Below are 20,619 nucleotides of genomic sequence, written 5' to 3'. Positions count from 1 at the left end.
AGAACTTAATTCCCCAGTCCTTTATATTGTGTAACTATTCAGCAGGGGTCTTAGTATTTTTGGATATTGGTAATAGTTTTATAGAGTTATGGAGAATGTCTGTCAGGCATTTAGAGAGGTGAACATGTGCTTTTAGAAAACACAAATTCTAGGTATTCAAGAAAGCTTGACACATAATCATGTGTCCATTGTCAATTTTTAGGAACTGACTGTGATAGTCTCTGGCCACGGGACAAGAAATGTAAGTGCAAGTAATCAATTTATGTCCTTGTATATCCTGAGAAGATCTGAACCAAATTGTGGCCTGGCACTATGTCCCAGACTGTTGACCTAATTTTACCTTTCTGTAGTCACAGGAAGTAAAATACCTGTGCATGGACCCTGATTGCAAAAGCTTCTGTTAGATAATTTCTACATCAGAAATCTAGTAATGAATTTAGAAAATTAGATTTTCTTTTATGTGACACACTGTCTGACGGAAAATATCCTTGGTGTCTTACAAGTAGTCTATGAAATTAATTAATAAGAGAACCAGCATATAAAAACTTCCACTAGCTAGGCAAGCTTAGGCCTATATGAACATTCCAGTGACCAACCGTGATGCCATTTGAGAGTGAAAAGCATTTTGTTGCCACACCAAACTGAATAAATTATATGAAAATGGAGCAAATTGGACAAGATTTCCAAAAATTTTTCTGGAAACACAAGAAAATTTTCACTTTTATTTAGTTTAAAAAATTCTCCATAAAAAAGAGCATGGTTTTGGTATACTACCGGATTAGATCTGTTTTCTCTTCTGTAAAGATAGCCTTTAACAACTAGCATGACATTGTAATATCCGGTATTTAATATTGAATCTGTTTAAATGAAATATTTCCACATATTCAGAATTTTTCCCTCTTTCCTCAGCTAAAACTCTTTGTGGAGTCTAAACTACATGGTGATTATTAATTCCTTGCCTTTTTCCTTCCTTGCATTCTGTTAAGACATTCTCTATAAATACAAAATATTTGTTTCAAGATGTTAAGAGTTTGTATAGTATTTCTAAGGAGATTTTACACTCAGATTTTTACAGTGGGAGTTACACAGTGAGGAGGGGGCTTTTCTTACATGTCTGCCATGATTTAATGTTGATACGCCTCCACATTTTGATACTAGCTTCCTCTTACGCTTTCTCATCATAATTATTCTTCCCTTCTTTCCCAAATCTCTCATACACTCACCTTTCCCAAATAATGTTTATATTGTGCCTTTTGGCTGGAATAATGCCTTAATAAGATACATGAATTGTGTTTCCTTTCACAATGCAGACCAGAAACAGGCCAACTCATCAATTCACAGTCAAACCAGCAAAGAACAGAAGATGTCAAAAAATGGAAAAACTGCAGAAACATTTTATCTATTCCATAGCTTGGGGACTTTAGAATGGAAATTTTCAGTTGTTACACAATTCCTTTAGCTGTATACTTTACACTCCACCAGTATTGGGGACGATCTTGTACCCCACAGATCTATGTAAATCCATAGATAACACTTGGACACAGAGCAAACAAAAAAGCTTAACTTGACGAGTTTATAGATAGGATGTGTGACATGTATCTGACCCAGTTTTCCCTGCTGGATGCAGGCAGGCCACTAGGTTTGAATCAGAACATTGGCACTGTCATGTCTCTAAGCCCATTGATCCTGAGAAATTCCCTGAAGGCTTACTCCCAAGGAGCAGACATCACAGGTGTGATTCAGGGCAACTAAGTTTAGATATCTGCAATGGAGAGGAACAGGCACCTTCAGGCTATGATTCATTTGTTCTGTTTTCCTCAAATTGAGATGAACTGCTGCCTAGAAGGTCTTGTTCCTCCCCAGCCAGATATGTACATCACTAACAGCTACATCAATAAGATTCTTTTCCCCTCTTGGGGCTCTGCAGTACAGCCACCTTATTTTCCCTGGACTCCTCTCACCTTCCTCACCACCTACACTAATTTCTGCAGTAGTGTAGACACATTATTTCCTACAACTGCTCCTTCATGGGTGACTCTACTGTTTAGCTGTCTGGGACACATCACAGTGACAGCTCTTGATTCAGAACAATTTACAGGGTCTTGGCTACCATCCATTTCCCCCAACCCACTTTATTTATTCTGCCTGCAGAGAAGCCATAGGAAAATGCAGATCTGTAACTAGCAAAGCCTCCCATAATGTCCTCTGTACTTTAAAAGGCCTCTTGATTTTGGTCAGTACTTTCTGTAATTTATTACTTGAATTCCTCTCTGCTGTGAATTTCTGAAGCTAATGATAAAATCCATAAATCTGCTAAACGTTGACCTGGAATGTTCTACATATCACAGTTTCCATCCTCTCAACTGCTGTTTCAGGACATTTGTTTAGTCCAATCCTGTCTCAGAAAGTCACAGTTTCCTTTAGTGATAGCACTTACAGTACAACTTCAAGAACTCTGGAGATGAATGGCCAGGCTATAGTCTGCAATGAACTATAGATACAGAAGAAAAAAGTCATGGCCATCCTGATCTAGCACTGGTAAAAGCTCTGCTTCATGAAGCTGCCCTTCAGATGTGCCTTCCCTCCAGCACTCCTCTGATGGTAGGAAGCTGGAGCTCCAGATTGCCCAGAAAACGAGGTCACAGAACAGATTATTACCTTATAAGGCACAGAAAGGCACAGGAGTCTAGATATAGAAAGGCAGGTTTCTTGTGGAGAAGAACATGAATTTTGCATATTGCAAGAGAAAGTAAAGAGTCACGGTTTCCAGATTTACATCTTTGTTTTGTTCTTCTCCTATCTACGTTTTAACTGTGGAGGTATTATTCTCTACGAAAAGTTTTGAATTTTAGAAAGGTGTAAGAGATGGCTGTTAAAAGAAAAGTAAGCAAAAAGTTCTTGTATTTTAGTGCTTGACAGTGGAGACTTCAGAAAGAGGAGTCAATCTTGTTATAAATGGAAAGGTCTGTTTGAGTCTATTAACAAAACCAAGGTGTACCTAACAAAAGTAACAAGTAGAGCACTATGAAGATCTTCAAGGGGAAACTAAAAGGTCTTTGCACAGTTTTGCCTAAGAGGCTCTTTTACAGATTCTTCCAAAGGCTTTCAGATAAATATATAAAAGATAATTTATACACAGAAGAGAGTTTTGTAAACCAGATAAGACTTTAAACAGGGGGACAGGACTAATTGGCTGACAGAAGTTTCAGCCAATGTGGCTCTCAGGAGCATTTTTCCCTCAAGTCAGGCTTTATTAAACTTCATTTACAACACCATTTCATTACCACTCAAATAGCAAAAAACAAATATGTAAATATGCAGTAGATAATGCTGCATTTAATTTGGACCAAGAGACCCATAAACTGAAACATCTTTTTCAAGAAAGTCGAGTCCTGATGTAATTTGACTAGTTCTATTTGTGAGGCTCTTACTGTAATTGAAACGGTTAATCTAAGGCACAGAGAGCCGATGTCCCACTTGCTCCATGCCCCACTTGCTCCACATGCTCCATAATAAAGTAATTAATTGGACAACGAGAGGGCCTGGAGTCCTTGTGCCAAGAGCATGCGAGAAAGTGCTGCCCTTTCCAGATTCATGCTTCCCTCTTGGCAGTACTTTCAGGGAGGCAGCCCCACACCACTTCATGCTTTGGAGGAAGATGCAAATGTCCCCAAGACCAATGATTACTACTTGTTTTAGAAGCAAAATGCTGTAAGCACAGTGCTGTCTTCTCAAAACAAGATCAACACCAAAACCATCAACACGAAATGAGAACTTAAAGTGTACTGTTGCGTTTCTGAATAGTCTGTCTTTCTATTCCCTCCAGGCAACTCTAGATTTCTGTTTATTAAGCCATTACTACAAGGGAGTTTTACAGCAAATGTATTCATGTCACCTTTGGGCGATGGAAACTCTCACTGTGCATAAAGTAATTGTAGCCTTGTGCATTGTGCTTGTTCCTGATGCCACTGGCAGGCAAACAACATCTCAAAAATAATTGCAGTTTAAGACCAATTACTGTAAAGGGGAAGGTGACTTTTGACATATAGGGGGCATCTCATATATAACAACTGTCAGTTTTTCTTAATTTATTGCCTGTTTGTTTCCTTCAAAAGGTTCTTGACATTCCAATTTGTGAAGGCTAATGACAGGAAACTCTTTGACAAGAAATTCTACTCCTTCCTGAAAGAGGAGATGTATATCAGGGGCTTTTTTAATCTGCCTTTGGTTATCTACATATTTTCTGTATTACCTCCATACTCCACAAAAAAAGCCATACTTTTTTTCAAAAGTAGACCAAGTTTCAGCAACAACTTTCCTAGTCTGCTAGCTTTATACAGCCTTGTTAAAGACTGGAATTTGCCAACTCAGACAATCAAGAAGTTTATCTTTAAAAACTGCATTTGAGTTCAGACTCTATCTAGCCAGACTTTCATGTGCTTCCTCAAAGTTCTCTTCTAAATTGCCACTGTACGGTGCTGTACAGTGGACGTAGTATTTGAAATCTGAAACTTTTTCCCTTGGAAGTTCAGGCAGCTGGAAACTTCTCCACAGTTTAGTGACCGTGTGTTTTGGTACAGAATACTCTCTCAAAAAGGACATTTTTCTGCTTGTACCAACACATTTTTCTGTAAAGGATTGCTGAGAAAAGACTCCACTTGCTATGTGCATTAGATAATAAACTAACAATAAACCTTTGAAAGACTAGTCTGTTTTCAACTTGTTCTGCCTGAATTTGGATGAAATGAACAGCCCAATGTTTTAAATTGAATAGCTGGAAGCACTTTCACTTATAATGCTTGTGATAGGCTTGCATTTTAGTCTGGTTCCCTTTTTGCATGCATAGTTTATGTCATTTTGATGTCTCCATCCATGATTTGTGGATACAATCAGGCCCAGTGGTTAAACATAAAATAACAAACTGCACCTGCTAATAATGGCATCTTATGCTGCTCATGAAACCGCAGCTCCTGCAGGCTGTGTAATTTGTACTGTAAGTTCATTAGCTGTAGATATTTACATACTAAATAATAGGATTGGAAAAGTGAGAGACTGAAACAACTTACTAGAGCCCTTGAAAGCTACAGAATGCTTGATACTAGTTGCAGTAGTAGAATCACATTGAAATACATCTGTGGTAGGTTGACCCTGGCTAGATACCAGGTGCCCACTAAAACTATCTGTCACTTCCTTCCTCAGCAGGACAGGAGAGAAAATATAACAGAAGGCTCATGGTCAGGATAAGGACAGGGGGAGATCACCCATCCATTACCATCCTGGGCCAAACAGTCTCGACTTGGGGAAATTAGTTTAATTTATTACCAATCAAATTAGAATAGGATAATGAGAAATAAAACCAAACCTTAAAACACCCTACCCCAGCCCCTCCTCTTTCCAGGCTCAACTTCAATCCAACCTTTTTCTACCTCCTCCCACCCCGTAGCACAGGGGGACCAGGAGCAAGGGCTGCAGTCAGTTGTCTTGACTGTTGTCCACATATTGTCTCTGCTGCTCATTCCTCTACAGGGGAATGACCCCGATCAAGTGTGGTGTCCCTCCCATAGGAGACAGTCCTCCACTAACTTTTCCAACATAGGTCCTTCCCACAGGCTGTAGTTCTTCACAGTCTGCTCCAGTCTCTTTCATGAGTCTCTTTCATGGGATGCAGTCCATTATGAACAGACTGCTCCAGTGTCGGTCTCTTGAACATGTCAGAAATCCTGCCAGAAAATCTGCTCCAGCATGGGCTCTTCTCCATGAGGCCACAGGTCCTGCCAGGAGCCTGCTCCAGTGTGGGCTTCCCACAGCATCGCAGCCTCCTTTGGGCATCCACCTGCTACAGCATGAATCCTCCCCAGGCTGCAGGTGGATATCTGCTCTGCTGTGGACCTCCAGGGGCTGCAGGAGGACAATCTACCTCACTATGGTCTCCACCACAGGCTGCAGGGGAATCTGAGCTCCAGTGCTAGAGCACCTCCTTCCCCTCCTTCTTCAGTGACTTTGGTGTCTGCAGAGTTTTTTCTCTTACATATTCTTATTCCTCTCTTCTGCAGCAGTTTTTTTCCTCTTCTTGAATACTTTAACACCGAGGTGCTACCACTGTTGTTGATGAGCTCAGTCTTGGCCAACAGCGGGTTGATCTTGGAGCTGGGTGGCATTCGCTTCACTGGACATGAGGGAAGCTTCTAACAGCTCTCACAGAAGCCATCCCTGTAGCCCCACTCACTACCAAACCCTTGCCATGCAAACCCAATACAACACCTCATCTTCTCCAAAGACCAAGAAAGCCTAGTTTTGTCCAAATGCCAGTTTGGCCTAAAGGGAAACCTGTTAGCCATAGGTGACATCCTGCATATTGCTTGACCTACCATAGTATGGATAATCATCACTCACACACTTGTCCCAGTGCTTCCTAGCACATATCTCACATAGGCATGCTTACAGATATTTTTCTCTCTGTAAAAAAAAGCTCAGAGGACAGCTGATATGATTTCAGTGTTGGAAGCTTTCCCTAGCCATCTTTTTCTCTAGTGGATAGAGATTTTTGGTATGTGCAGAGTAAGATCAACATGACAGGGAAAGAATATGAACACCAAAGGAAAACCCAGCAGACCTGCAGCTTGCTCCTGGCTGCAGGAGCACACAGACTCTCCTGGTAAGCTGCAAATAGTTAATTGTCCATAGGCTAAGTACTCTGTTTTAAACTGTGGCTGGTTGAATAAATTAACATATATAACAACAATAAATTACAAACAAGTTATTAGTCTTTCAATAACCAGATAAACTGAAGTCATAGCTGAAAAAGAAACTTGGAGCCAACTCTAAAGGCACTGAGATTTTATCGTACACTGCTCAGAGAACTAAATTATATAAGATATGCTTCTAAACCTTTCCTAACTCAGATCTGCAAGTGCCACTTGGGGTCTGGAAGTCAGCTTAATTCTTTTCTACCCATGAATCACAATCAGCAATAACATTTATGCAACAGAAATCTCATGAACAATTGCAGTGATGACGCACAAACCAGAAAAAAGCAGATCAGCCTCACATAACTGTTTGGGCTCTGCAATACTAACAACAACAACAAAAAGGAGTAGATGCCATTTTTTCCAGAAAGATGATAATATTTGATTATGCTCAGAAGCAATAGCTGCTGGATATAACATCTCTTTCACATCATCACTTTCTGGGCACAACTAGTACTCAAAAGTTTCAGTCTTTGAAGTTCTTGGTTTCTTTATACTCATTCTTTATTTCTGACTTTTACCTCACTTTGACATAGTCATAAGTCTATTCTGGTTTTACACTGAGGGATGTGCCAAAAGTCACGGAGATACTCTATTGTGTGCTCTTTCTGTCATCTGCAATTTCTCTCAACATTCATCATATTGAAACCAGATTCCGAGTTGCTGCTAAATATAAGTATCTGACTGAATATGTGTTTCTAGCCTCTGAAGTCCTGCCCAATTAGCACAGTTACAGCAACATTAAGGGAATCTGTTTTGTAGAACTATTAGTACCTCGTCATGAACCTATCTACATTTACCTGCAAATTTGAAAAGTCATGTATTCTGTAATTATATTGCATCAACTACCGAAAAAAGATTTCTAAATATAACTTCTAGAGCCATATTAACATAACTTAAGACTCAGATTATACCTGCTAAAATATATTTGTTTATATAACAAAATCAAAGCTTATACTGTGCTTTTTTTCCCTATCTTTTTGGGTTTTCCCTAGAGAACACTTATTATATATTTCTACTGCCTACTGTATACACCAGCTGCATTTTGGCTGCCAGATGTTGCACCAGAAATATCAGCTGCTACTTGAGGCAGGGAGTGAATGCAATTAAATATGCCCTGGTGACAGCTTGACACTTATGGTGGCAATGTTTAAATTTTTAATCGGGCGTGTAACACAAAAACCCACACAACTTGGATTGTTCCTGAAAATTGGATCAGTACTACACTAACATCTTCTTTTATCAGGGAGATACAAAGATCAATGTGCCAGCAGAAGCTCAAATGGATTGGTTGTTACTAGTAAAATATCTAAAACTAGTTCCTGAAACACATTCTGCATGTAGTAGCTGTGAGAGACCTGTTTTCTAGGGCAGTAAGGAATGCTATTGGTTTAAAATAGTGAATTGCTTTTATACTGAAACATTAGTAAACATAAATATACAAAATATATAAAATAAAAGGATTGAATGCTATCTTCACTACTTATGTGATTAGTTCCCATTTACTACATTTCTACCACTCAATTTCTACTGGTATGCCAAATGCTTTTTTAAATGAACTGTATGAAATCAGTTTACAAACTATAAATTAAAAACTTTGAACAAAATCGTTAGGTAATGATTAGGTGTCAAGTACTTCTAGTAGTAGAACTATGCCATATGAATTAGTGTAGTCACGAGAAGCAAAAAAACCACAAAAAACCATGCCAAGTTCAAACTAAATGTTGCTAGGGCTACATGACCAGATCCTAACCCAACGACAGATTCGTTTTGGATACATAGTTTTTAGTTAAAGCTAAGATGACCTTCTTGTTCTCTTTTAGAAATTATATGTCCAAGCAGGGTCTGTGTTTGTTCATCCAGCATAAATTTCTTACCTCTATCCTGCATTTGCATTGCATTACACTGCAGCTTAAAGAATTTGCAAGTGAACAAGTTATGTATGTTAGCTGCTCCATGCTGGCTACCTCTGTTAGCATAGTATAATTTATATTATCTTACTTATCTGTAATACTATATTCAGGTACCAGAACAGTGTAGATACTCTTGACAGGAATTTAGTTCTACCTGGTAATTTAGGTGAAGGATTAAAATACATTAATTCATGATGCAAGGATATTTTGGGGTAAGGGAATTTATCTAGATTTTGGCCCAAAGGTTGAATTTATAAATATTTATTCTTGAGAAAGATACCATGGGCTCAAAGTAATTCTGACGCTTCATTGTCTCTTGAAAAGACAGGTTTTCCAGAAAAATGCTGGGCCAGAGGGATGAACATTTTATTTGGAATGACAGATACTATCTGTATTTTCTCTTTACATAAAAGGGATAATTAATTCTTTTCTGCATGTCAGTGGGCTGGTCTGAGCCTCAGGTTTACTTTGTATTTAGATTAATATGAAACATACCCTCAGACTGTGGACAGTAGCACCCTGACTCCTGTTAAGCACTTGCCTGTCAACTCTGGAAGGTAGAATCTTGTGTAATATTCATAGATGGTATCAGTGCCTACAAACCAGCAATGCAATTGGAACCTCATCTCCCATAAGAACATGCTCCATTTGGAGACTATCTTCTCAATTTTCCCCACACATAAGTCTGTTGGAGACTATCCTCTCAATTTTCCCCACACATAAGTCTGTTTCAAAGAGTATTAAAATATGAAAGCAGTAAGGTCATCAAGAATCTCAGAGCCAGGATATCATAGTTACTTATCTCAGTTATGAGACATTGAAAAAGAGGATAAATCAACAGAGAAATTCTACAGCTGGCTGAAAAAAATTACAGTCTCTTTTTCTGGAATAATCAAATATTTTTTATTAACTTACTTAGAGCATCTATGCATATGATCATATGTGTTGGATGTGGTCTGGATGTGTCTGGATGTGACAGGGACAACACACTCATCCTATCCAGAACCAATATACTCTGAAAAGCAGGGAGAAGGGTAATAAAATTTTTTGTGCAATTCCACTCGATTAGCACTCACTCTTAGAGCTTTGCTTTAATTTTAATATCTTCACTATTTTTTTTCACTTTTTTTTTCACTATTATTTCCCTATTTTTTTCTTTAAAATCTTCACTGTTGTAATGATCTGTTGTTCCTTGATCTGGGGTCACCTCATTGTTTACTACTGTATATAGTGAGCACCAAACCTGTTCGAACTTCCACAGCAGAGTGGTGTGGCAGAGTTTAAGAATGTGAGTGTGAATTCATTAGGGAATTATCTGCAAAACATTATCAGCTTTTTCTAGAGCCAGAAACATATACCTGTTCAGACTTTTCTCAGCTACATGATCGTGACATTGTGCCTGAAGTTATCTCCACATTTGTGGATTTTCAGATTCACTTCACTCATTTCATGCTGCATTCACTCCTTCCTGGGTGTTTTGCTGTACTACACTTGTCAGCAAATCACTGCAGTGCGTTTCTCTCTCCCTGCAGTGTTACTGAGGAGTATGGTTTTGAAACTGCAGTGCAACAACTTTGTAAGTTTTCCTCTCTGCCACCAATTTCACATAAAAAGACAGGATTAACACAATCAAATGTCAACATATGAGCAGACAGCAGTCAAAGGAGAGTGAACCAACAACCAGACAAAATTCACAGAAGGTAGAAAGTTTCTTTCAGTCCATCAGTTACAACCTATTGCCTCTACACGTGTTCTGCGGCCAAAGTCACAGACAATCTTCTAGTTTCATCTGGGAGCAAACTTTATTCAGTGGAAGCAGTATATTATATGTGAACAACTTGAAAGTAAACCTGGAGTTAAAGTCTTCCAGAATTAACACTCAGAATGATGTATAGTCTCAACAAAAGGAGAAGTGAAAACAAGGAAAAGTAATCTAGGCATTAACTGATCACACAGTTAAAGCTAAGTGTTTCACAGCACTGTTGTTACTCTCCGGCGGTGGGGGAGGGAGCGTACCAAGAATGAATGTACGTATTTCCTTCAGGATTATAATTAAATTTAGAAACTAATGTGATCATAAAATGTACATGCTAGGCTTTAATTTTAGGTCAGAGTCATATGTTAAAAAAGATTTCTACCCTAGATTTTAAAAACATTAGCTTGAGTCATGTAGCACAACCTCATTTTGATCCTTCTGAGTTTAGAAGATGAACAATTACTGATGCTGGCAAGAAGTCACACCAAGGGCAAATGAGATTAATAAGAAATAAAACTGCATGTCGGTAGCAAAATAGAAACTGAAATGAACAATCAAATGGGCAGAACAGTCATGCAGCCTAGGCAGCAAAGTCCAAATAAATGGTCTTGAAAGGCACAAGAAAACTCTATAGTAAGCACTTAAACCATCAATTTGAAAAAGTTTTCTGTGCAGAATGTTGCAATAAGTTTCATAATACTTAAAATATAAAGAGATTTCATAGCTTGCACTGCTGACCTTAGCACAGTAATAAATCTGCAAAAATTACGAAGTAGGAAAAAATTGGTTTGAAACCACTGGGCATATGCATTAATAGGGAGAATTCAATTTCCGTTCATTTTCTACACTGTCCAAATTTCGAAGGCTTTATCAGCATCTCTCCTGGTGGAAGCAGGGCAACATTCTAGGATGTGAAGCTGAACAGCTGCAACAACACTCTCATGTTTTTGGGTGTTGGGTTACAACTCCTATAGACAGTAGTACTTATACAGGAAACATAATAAATGAACAATGTCTGACATTGAAAACATCTGTCAACTACTGCAGCACTGCAGGTGCTAACATGCAGGTTATTTGAAGGAATAGTTCCGGTAACTGGTTGATGTAACCAGTGATTTGCTCTTATACACTTACATCCAACAGTACCCATGTTCAACCTAAAAACATTTAAAGCAAATAAATGTTTTCATTTTTCTGGAAACAAACAGATTCCCTTTTTTCCTCCCCAAAGAAGTGTACCTTTTAAGTACCCAGGCAGAATATCTACATATGTACCAGGAATTCAGTGAAAGAAAGGGAGATAGTGTATAGCACCTACATAATTGACCAAAGCCTGTATCCCGAAGATTCCTCTATTGTCTCCTATCAGTGGCAGCATGGCAATGCATGTTAACATGCATGTGAGTCAGTCAAGTACAAATAAAGCTAAATATTCAGCAATACCTATTCTACATGGAAGTGAGACTTAAGCCCTGTGCAAGCACATTACCAAAATTTAAGAAAGATCATAGGCTTGGCAAAAGAGACATGGTCTCTTTAAACCTTGCTCCTGCTACCTAACACATCAATGCATTTTTAGGTACTTTGTATTCATTTTTACACTTTTTTCCATAAGAGATTTACTGTTTTAGGACATTGTGTTGGAAATAACATTGATATAAATTATTCAGATGTACTGTCCAATTATTTAAATGCTTAGGATTAAGACAGAAGGAGAAACTTTAAACTGTTTCCAAACTACCAAAATCCTGCTCAAGTCCTTGTGCCTAAGCTGACAGGCAAAGGTAGGCAGGGGGTCTCCGAAATAGTACCGAGAAACTCAGCAAATAGTGAAACAGGCAGTTAGGAGGAAATGTAGGTGCAGAAAAGTGGATTACATTTAGTAGAATTTAGGCCATTCAAACCCAGCACTCATTTTCTATATTGCACAGCACAGTGGACGAAATTCGGTGGCCTACTTGTGCATAAGGTTGAAAAAGATGGCTGTAATGGCCTGTTTTGGCCTTCAACTCATGTATCTGATTTTCCTTTAGGCTACACTTTTGCACTGCTCTGGCCTATATTTAGGCATGCTTAAAAGCACTTTTCTGCTGCTATAACAGAGTAAAGGAGCTTCAGAGTAAATAAACCATACCCTCATATAAGGTGAAAGTTTTATAAAGGAAGATATCTTACTTCTTTTTCCATTTGAAGTCCTTCTGCTCTGATATTTCTCTCAAATACTTCCCTCTTCTCTGTCTGTGGATTAGATTTTCTATACACAAGGATGTAGTCAATCCGACATTTCCCATCTCTAAAATATAGTCCATTGGTTTTGTTCTTATCAGGTACTTCCTGTAAAGAGAAAGTCAAACAATTCAGTAATGTTAATTTACCTTAGTAATTGCTGCGTTGCTGTTTGCATCATCAGTTTTCAGTAATATTCAACAGGAAAGATAAGGAATCAGAACAAGCTGTTCATGTTTTCAGATGCTTTACACACAGTGCCTCTGACACCATCTGAGAGGAACACAGACTTCCCCACTTGGAAGTCAGGAGGTCTTCTTAGGCAGATGTTTTGGGCATATAGGCATGGCATAGGAGAGAATAGAGAACATATGCCAACCTTCCTCCCCCACTACCCTCCATAAGATTAGGAAAACTTCTTACTTATAAAATAAAGCAGAGAATAGTGTTACTGAAGTGTAAATTGAAAATCAACAACTTGGTATTGTAGAATATCTTTGTACATGTGAAAAGAGTAGACAATGACGTGAGCATTTACTGTAGTGAGAAACACTAAAACCTGACATGGAGATTCTCGTTGCTTTGCCTCACAGGACACAGACAATATGAAGGTTCTGTACCTACCTCACCATACCTCACCAGACTAAATGCGGAATATTCTTTGCTTAAGGAATGGCTGAGGAAACCCACCGGATTTATTTGGAAAGAATTCCTGGTGTCTGATCTAGCAGTACATAAATACAATAAATACGGTTTTTGGCTATTTCTTGCAAAAAAATCCCACGCCTGTTCAAACGTTTGATCTGACAGAGAGAAACAATTTGATTTCACTGTTAATAAGAGGCCAAACAGGTCTCTCTCCTGAGATATAAAAGACCAGACTAGTGGTCTTTTTCCAGAAATTCATGAGATTAAATTCTCTACAGATTCTCCTCACAATTTAACACTACTTCCACATAATACAAGTCCTGCCCAGGGGTTAAGTTTTGACTTTCAGACAAGTTGAAATTTTATGGCAGTTTGCAGGTTGAAGTGTTTCATACAAAAAATGCACACTGTGAATCAGCCGTGGGAACAAACAGCACTCCCTCTGAGTAGTATAATGGACAGAGACCTTCAGGGACCTCAAGATCAGTCCAGCTCTAAGCTGAAGGGAAGGTTAAGCCAATTTATCTCTGTTTTTCCAGAGTTTGCTTCACTATTCCTGCCAGAAATAGCCTGGCCCTATAATATACAATCAATTCTCTGAAAACAATGAATATTTTGCCTTACGCGTCTGGGAGAAGGAGGGAATTTTCAAAATACTTTCTCCACAGGAGAACTGCTTCTGAATTTAAATTACAAATTGAACATTTCAATAGGAAAAATGATTCTTACAGGAAAAAAAAAAGACAAAACCAATATTCCGATTCAAAGAATTTAGTGTAAGATGTCTTCCTGATTCTCAGCAGGCATTTTGATTAAATGGGAAAACCAACAAAAGCATCCCGAATGTCCCATCCCCTTGGTATATCTGGTTCACTAAAGAAAGAAAAGAATTTTTCTAACATTCTTTTATTACAGTGCCTGACTCCTACCACAACTTAATGCAGACTTGATACAGTGGAACAGTTCCTTGAGCCTGAAAAAAGATTTAAGCTCTAAGGAAACAACAGTAAAAGACCAATTATATCTATACTGCATATCATGCTGATAAGTGTTACTAGCAAGATATAAGAAGTATTTTTCATAGAGCATTAAATATGAAAACAGCTCAGGCAGAACATTTTAATTTTTTCCATTAAAAATCTACATCGAGAAGGCATAAAAAACCCCAACTCAAAGGGGTATTTATGTTATTTAAATAAAAAAGGGTGCAGCAGGAGATTAAGAGGCAGTGTGCCAGCTTGGTGGTCCTGGTGTGATTTCTAACCCTCCTGACAAACCGCCCTTCCTATTCAGTAGTCAGAGTCACTACATGTACTTTGGCAAGTGGTGTAATAAGAAAGGAACCGCAGAACAAAACCCACGCTGAGGATCTACCATCTATGTAGGTTTAAGGGCTCACTTTGGGCCCACTCTAATCTGGTCCAGGAGACTCACTGGATTTACATCCACAAAGAATCAGGTTTAAACCTAACAGTGTTCCAGACTGCAAGGAAATAATGGGACAATTGAGACAGTCACTTCAAATGCACACTCCTCATCTAAACTCAGACTTGTCCTATGAGTAGCATACCACAAGGAATGCATCCTTCTCTGCATGCAGTAGTGACTCCACTGGAAAAATAGATTTGTCCTTTATGCTTCCTATGTTTCTTCTTTCTCTGTAGAAAATTGATTTGCCCTACACTGACTCATCAGTGAATGCAGAACCTTATATTAAAGAGTATTTAAGAGATTTAGCCAAGTTATTTGACTTGTAGGACTTCTTCCCCTGTATATATGACTTCTTGGGGCAATTACTTTCTCTTGGACTTATGAAGTACTACCAACTACAGAATTGTAATTTTTCACTCAGAAAGATAGCTTAGACACTCTTACCATTACTTAAAGGTTCTTTTCATTTAAGTAACACTGTATGTCAGATCCAGACTGATAAACCCTTCTAGGCTGTTATGGCCTCTTGGAAGGAACCCTTTCTCTGGCCCTCCGTTACAGCCTCTAAGGAGACTTTATAGACTGAATCTGGACTTGCAAGAACCCTTGAGGATCTAACATCGTACTAAGACAGTCAGGGCTGGCCCAGCAGTGTCAGGAAATACCAGCTGCAGGGCTTTTGCATTGTCCAAGTATTACAGGCTTATGCTATTCCAGACAGAGACATTTGTCCTGTCCTTCCTCCCTTACCTGTGTTATGGGGTAAAAATTCAGGTGTCCTAACCTAATTGAAAAATTGTATCTAAAACCAGGTCTGACTGCAGTTTTTGGTGAAAAAGTGGTGTAGGCATGTAGGTCAAATCTCCATTCTTTCGTCTGAAAAAGGATGCTGGAAGAAAGTGGAAGAACATGGAAGACCTCACTCTAGCAAGAAGCTTAGCATCTTTTTCTATCTTTACAGTTGTATTTGTAATACGTGTTGTATAATTGGGTATTGTTTTCCAAGGAGTGAAGTAGATTTTATATTCTCACATGCTCAATTTGAACCATCAACATTCATAGACATACGACTCATACAAACAGATTCACAGAATATTCATACATGCTAGGAGAGCTTTAGGTTAAAGGGCTTACCCAATGTTTCACTATCCAAAGTGAGAGGATTCTAAACCCTAATAGCTATAGAAACTTTAAATGGAAGTTTTAAACAAAAGTGCAGTTTGAGAAATTGAAGAAATTTGAAACTTTACAAGTGGGTCTTAAAAACATAAATCAGAAAGGACTCTAATGCTCACTAATTTAATGACAGATCAGATTCTTTCATCATTCCTAATTACTTCAGCACCTGGTTAGTATCAGCATGGATGCTTAATGAAGGTAGATTCTTCGAATGCTAAAGAGGTTGTCTTTTTCTGTTGGTGATGTCTACTTGAAATAAGTCCCCAGTATGTGACTTCACAGCTGGTGGAGAAAGTTAACACATTCACCACTAACAGTGATAACTTAAGAACTTAAGCAGAAAAAGAGGAACCCAGAACCACTCAGTCTTAAAAGCATAGTTCCAATCAAAGCACAAGTATATTTTCTTTGCATGTTCTTTTTATTTAATTTCTTTTTGCCCATTTAGATTATAATTTCATGGAACATGCAGCTTTATTTTTTCCATATCTCTTTACTGGTTGGTATATTCTTCTTGATAGCCAAATATACTTAATTACACGGAACTTTTCTAATAGTGAAATTATTTAGGCTGCAAAATCAAGTGTTCAAACACTAGGAAGTAACACGGTTTTCTCTGAAAGCTTATAAAAATCTCTTTCTGTATCCAATCTGATCATTGAAGACAACAAGGATTTGGTGAAAAAAAACTATATAGCTAGCTTGCATTCTGATAAATACATATGAGAAAACTGAGCAGAACTTTCAAAAGCTATCATAAGTGCCATAAAGAACAACTGAATTCTTATTCTGCAACATGAATATCTTTTCTCTGCCCTAATCTTCAGTGCAAATTCCAATTTATAAAAGACACTGTTAAAACAAACTGTATTCTGTGCAATGTTAATATCACGGCCCCCAAATATCAACAATTTGATGCTTAAAGTGAAGGCTGTAGGAGTGACTCCTACCGTTATGATTTTGAAACTACCTACATTAGCTGGAATGCCAAGACTGGGCCACAGAAGCCATTTAAGTAGAAGTCAAATTTTGTCCCAACTCCATCATTCTCCCTTATTTGGAGACCAATATAAAATTTCATAGAAAAAAAAGGCAGAAGGATGCATACCTGGAATACATTGCTAAATAATTTTTCCTTTAATTTTTCCTTTCCTTCTACTGCTACTCAGAGAATAAAACTTCAGTGAAAGTAATACAATATTTTAGTGAAAATATGTTTCTGGACTTAAATTCTAAAGCGTACACTTAACTGCTATATTGGCATATGTAAAAAGTATTTTGATCAATGGACAAAAAGGGAAATGGGATTTTAAATCTTCTGAGGCTGTAGCTGTGTTTGAATGAAACATAAAACTCAGGGGAAAAAACCCACATCTTTGGCCAGAAGACAAGCTGAACCCCAATCTGGCTTCAGTTAAAGAAGTGTTAATAAAGCTCCATCTATAAAGTCTTCATTGGATCTTCTGATTGAGCGTGAACAACTAACAGTTGAAGCAAACAACATTTCAGCTTGTCAGCTAAACAAAAGTGATAAGAAACGCTCTATATGTCCTTGTAAATTTCTTTGATTGTAGATTCATTTTAGTGAATTCAGCCAGAAGTCATATTAAATTATTTCACGCCAATGTTAGCTTCCAAACTAGACCAAAGAAACATCAATACATTCAGAGAGACTTTAATTGGTGCCAGATTCTCTGTCCTGATGACATTAAGGGGGATCTACAGGCTCTCTTAACTACTAAACTAAACTGAAAGCCTGAAGGAAGCTTTATGCTTCAAAGTTCACCCTACCACTATATAGTTGTGCTCCCATATTTATCCATACAAACTATATGACATCCAATGTATCTTTTCCTTCTGGAGTTAAGCAGGGACCAAGTTCTTTGAAAATTTTGGTTTTGCAGGCTGCAACATCCTTGAAGTCCCATTATGGATCTTGATTTTCATTTTTTCCCCTCCACCTTATATCTATCCATGACCTCCATTGTTATTTTCCTCAGCTACAGTTATAAAAAAACCTTAACTCTGTTAATTCAATCAAATTCCTCAGAAGCTTCCCCTTCCCTTTAAAAAACAACAAAGAATAAACCTAAGAGGGGAAAAAAGATTTTGAAGTATTGTTTCTGCAATATTGTTACATTAACAGCAGCATGCCCTTCTGATAATTTTCTATTAATTTTTCCTCTCTAACTTACAAAAATCATGTATCTTTCACCTGTGTTTTTTTGTTAAAGACCATATGGTGCATGGTCTCAAAATGTAACATAGGAATATCATGTCATATTAACCTATTAAGGTTAATAAGCAAAGAGGCCTCTTTGTAACTTGTATGGGAAGCTGGTGAAGAGCCACAAGTAAAGAAGATGAAATTGTGAGCAAGGTCAAACACATATTCAGGGTGTCCTGAATTTTGCTGCTTTAATTATCTATCTAGACATTCCAGTGGTGCAGCTCTCTATGGGCTGAATTTCTAGAACGAAGAAAATCTCTGACTCTCTTCTCAGCAGTGTTTCACAAAAGAACTTGCACCAGAAAACCCTTTTGCTCCTAGAAAAGACATAATCTGTAATGGCATCTTCTAAAATCTATCAAAACCAGTAAATAAAAGAGGGCCAGGGCAGGGGTTTCAGCAATGTCCTGTGGTTTTCTATGCTTTTTAATTGCTAGTGAGGCCCCTGCCAGTTCTGATCTGTGCCAGTGAGCCCCCTGCCAGAAAGTCCTCAGGCACAACTTACAGGTAACATCAGATCAGTCTGGTAAGTAGTCTGGATGTACCCACTTTCCTGAGGTGGGGAAAAGGAGAGAAGTCCCTGGTCTCTTCAATCCCTGAGGAAACAGCCCTAACATCCATAGGTTGCAGGGCACCTGGAGGCAAAATTAAAGGATATAATGTTCCTTTCTGCACAAGACACAAAAAAGAAATTTAGGTCCAGATTTTCATTGTGGGTCCATGATGCTTTGCCTGCTTTAAGACATAATTTAAAAGTGACTATGTGGTGAATGTTTCCTCCTTGGTATGTTCTCTGACACCATTATGCACCATTGGGTCACTTCTTCACTGGAAGAGTATGTCTCTCATAATTGATACCCAAGGCTCCTTATGAGAGTTTTATGAAAAATTCTCCTCTGCACCCCTTCTTGTTAGAGGATTAATATAGGGAAAACTTTTCCATCATTTTCAGAAGCAGTGAAGCATTAGACTTGTATAGATGTTTCAGTGGGGGTGCATGAAATCAAGACTTTTAAACTGGAAATATTTTATATTTCAGCATTATAATCTTTGAATGGAAAATTAGTCCTCATAGGAAAGGTTAGACACAAGTTGACTTGCAGAGAATGAGATTTTAAATCAAATTAATTTTATTCCCTCTTTCTAATGGGTATGGATAAATATAATACTAATAATTCTGTGTGTTCTTACCTCTCCCACAACTTCCAACCTGCTGGCATCATCAGAAGTACTGGTCAAGTTCCCATGGTGAAGCAGGGAGTCATCATCTTTGGAAGGGCTGTTCACACCTTCTAACTCATCAAAGAAAATGTTGACATCCTTAGCTACTAAAAAACAAAAATAAAAATATACATTCAAATCACCACTGAACCAAAAGAAGACATCAAGTATAGCCCATCAACAATCCCACTTTTTAGTTCTCATTTAAGTATATTAATTTTAAAATCTGATGAGCATTTTTGGATCTCTTTCTTCAACAGTGAGCCACATAAAAATTTAGGACACCACAATACCTCTCTGATGACAAATAAGCAATCTGCTGTCACAATAAAACAGACATTAGCTATTTCCTCAGCTTCTCTTGGGATAAATAATTCAAATAATTACCTTCTGGATGAGTATCTCTGAAAATTTCTTACTATAAAAAAGTAGAATTTGACCCTACTACATGAAATATGAAGTTTGAAGTTGTACAGACCTGTGGGGCAGCCAGAGGCAGAAGACCTTTAATAAATACTGTTACTTGAAAGGCATCAAGTAAATGAGCCTGGGCAGATATTTGTTTTTGCACAGTGTGGCAAGTTTTGATGCATATAAATCTGACACTTTTAAATCTGCCTACCACATAGCCCTCAGTCTTGCATGAAGCAATCACTTTATTCTACAGAATGCTGTAGTAAACACAACTCTGATAAAAAGTATAGGTATTAAGGGCCTGGAGTGGCTGTCAGATGGGAGGTGCGGGGCAGGCAGGTCTGCTCTGCACCCCACATCCTACAAATCTGGTGAAAAAGGGTGATGAGATGTGTGCAGGGAGAAGAAAAAATTCCTTAGTTGAGGATCAAGCTTCAATTGTGGATGGACTTCATGTCTCCAACCTCATGCCTCATAGGCAAAATCCAAAATTATGACAGTAGAGTTGCAAGCGTTAGAAGGGACCCCCAAAGGTCCTAGCTACCAAGCCTCTTCCCCTGACTACAGTGGGACCAAATGTCTAATACTCTTTATAGACATTTGTCTAACCCCCTATTTCTCACATTTTTTTGCAAACTTAACTGACTTTTGGAATCATTCTTTTGCATAATAAACTCCTGATGTTTTGCTTCTCCTCAGCTACCCTAACTTAGTGACAGGCAACTGTAATTCCTGTTGGTGAGAAGCTATGTTAATAGGGAACAGCCAAAAATCTCTAGTTGCTGCCAGCAACTTAGTTCCATTTCCAATTGCTGGCTGCAGGTGTAAAAATCCATTCCCCCACTGTGAAGAGAA

General features: G+C 38.1%; 1 protein-coding gene across 6 annotated transcripts in view; it reads right to left on the bottom strand.

Moving 5' to 3' along the window:
• ANO4 (anoctamin 4) overlaps positions 1 to 20,619 on the bottom strand; it is a 119,465-nt gene that overhangs the window by 82,489 nt on the left and 16,357 nt on the right. For 3 of the 6 annotated variants that reach the window (XM_032688342.1, XM_032688343.1, XM_032688344.1), the window contains 2 exons: positions 19,321 to 19,457; positions 12,591 to 12,749 (listed from right to left, as the gene is read on the bottom strand). In XM_032688342.1, coding sequence (XP_032544233.1) covers positions 12,591 to 12,749; positions 19,321 to 19,457 — 296 coding nt within the window. Of the gene's footprint in view, positions 1 to 2,437; positions 2,584 to 12,590; positions 12,750 to 19,320; positions 19,458 to 20,619 lie in introns of those variants that run through there. The other 3 variants (XM_032688346.1, XM_032688347.1, XM_032688345.1) reach the window with 2 other exon arrangements.

The sequence above is a fragment of the Chiroxiphia lanceolata genome, chromosome 5, assembly GCF_009829145.1.
Source record: "Chiroxiphia lanceolata isolate bChiLan1 chromosome 5, bChiLan1.pri, whole genome shotgun sequence".
Classification (NCBI taxonomy): domain Eukaryota; kingdom Metazoa; phylum Chordata; class Aves; order Passeriformes; family Pipridae; genus Chiroxiphia; species Chiroxiphia lanceolata.
This window is presented reverse-complemented; position numbering and strand designations above follow the sequence as displayed.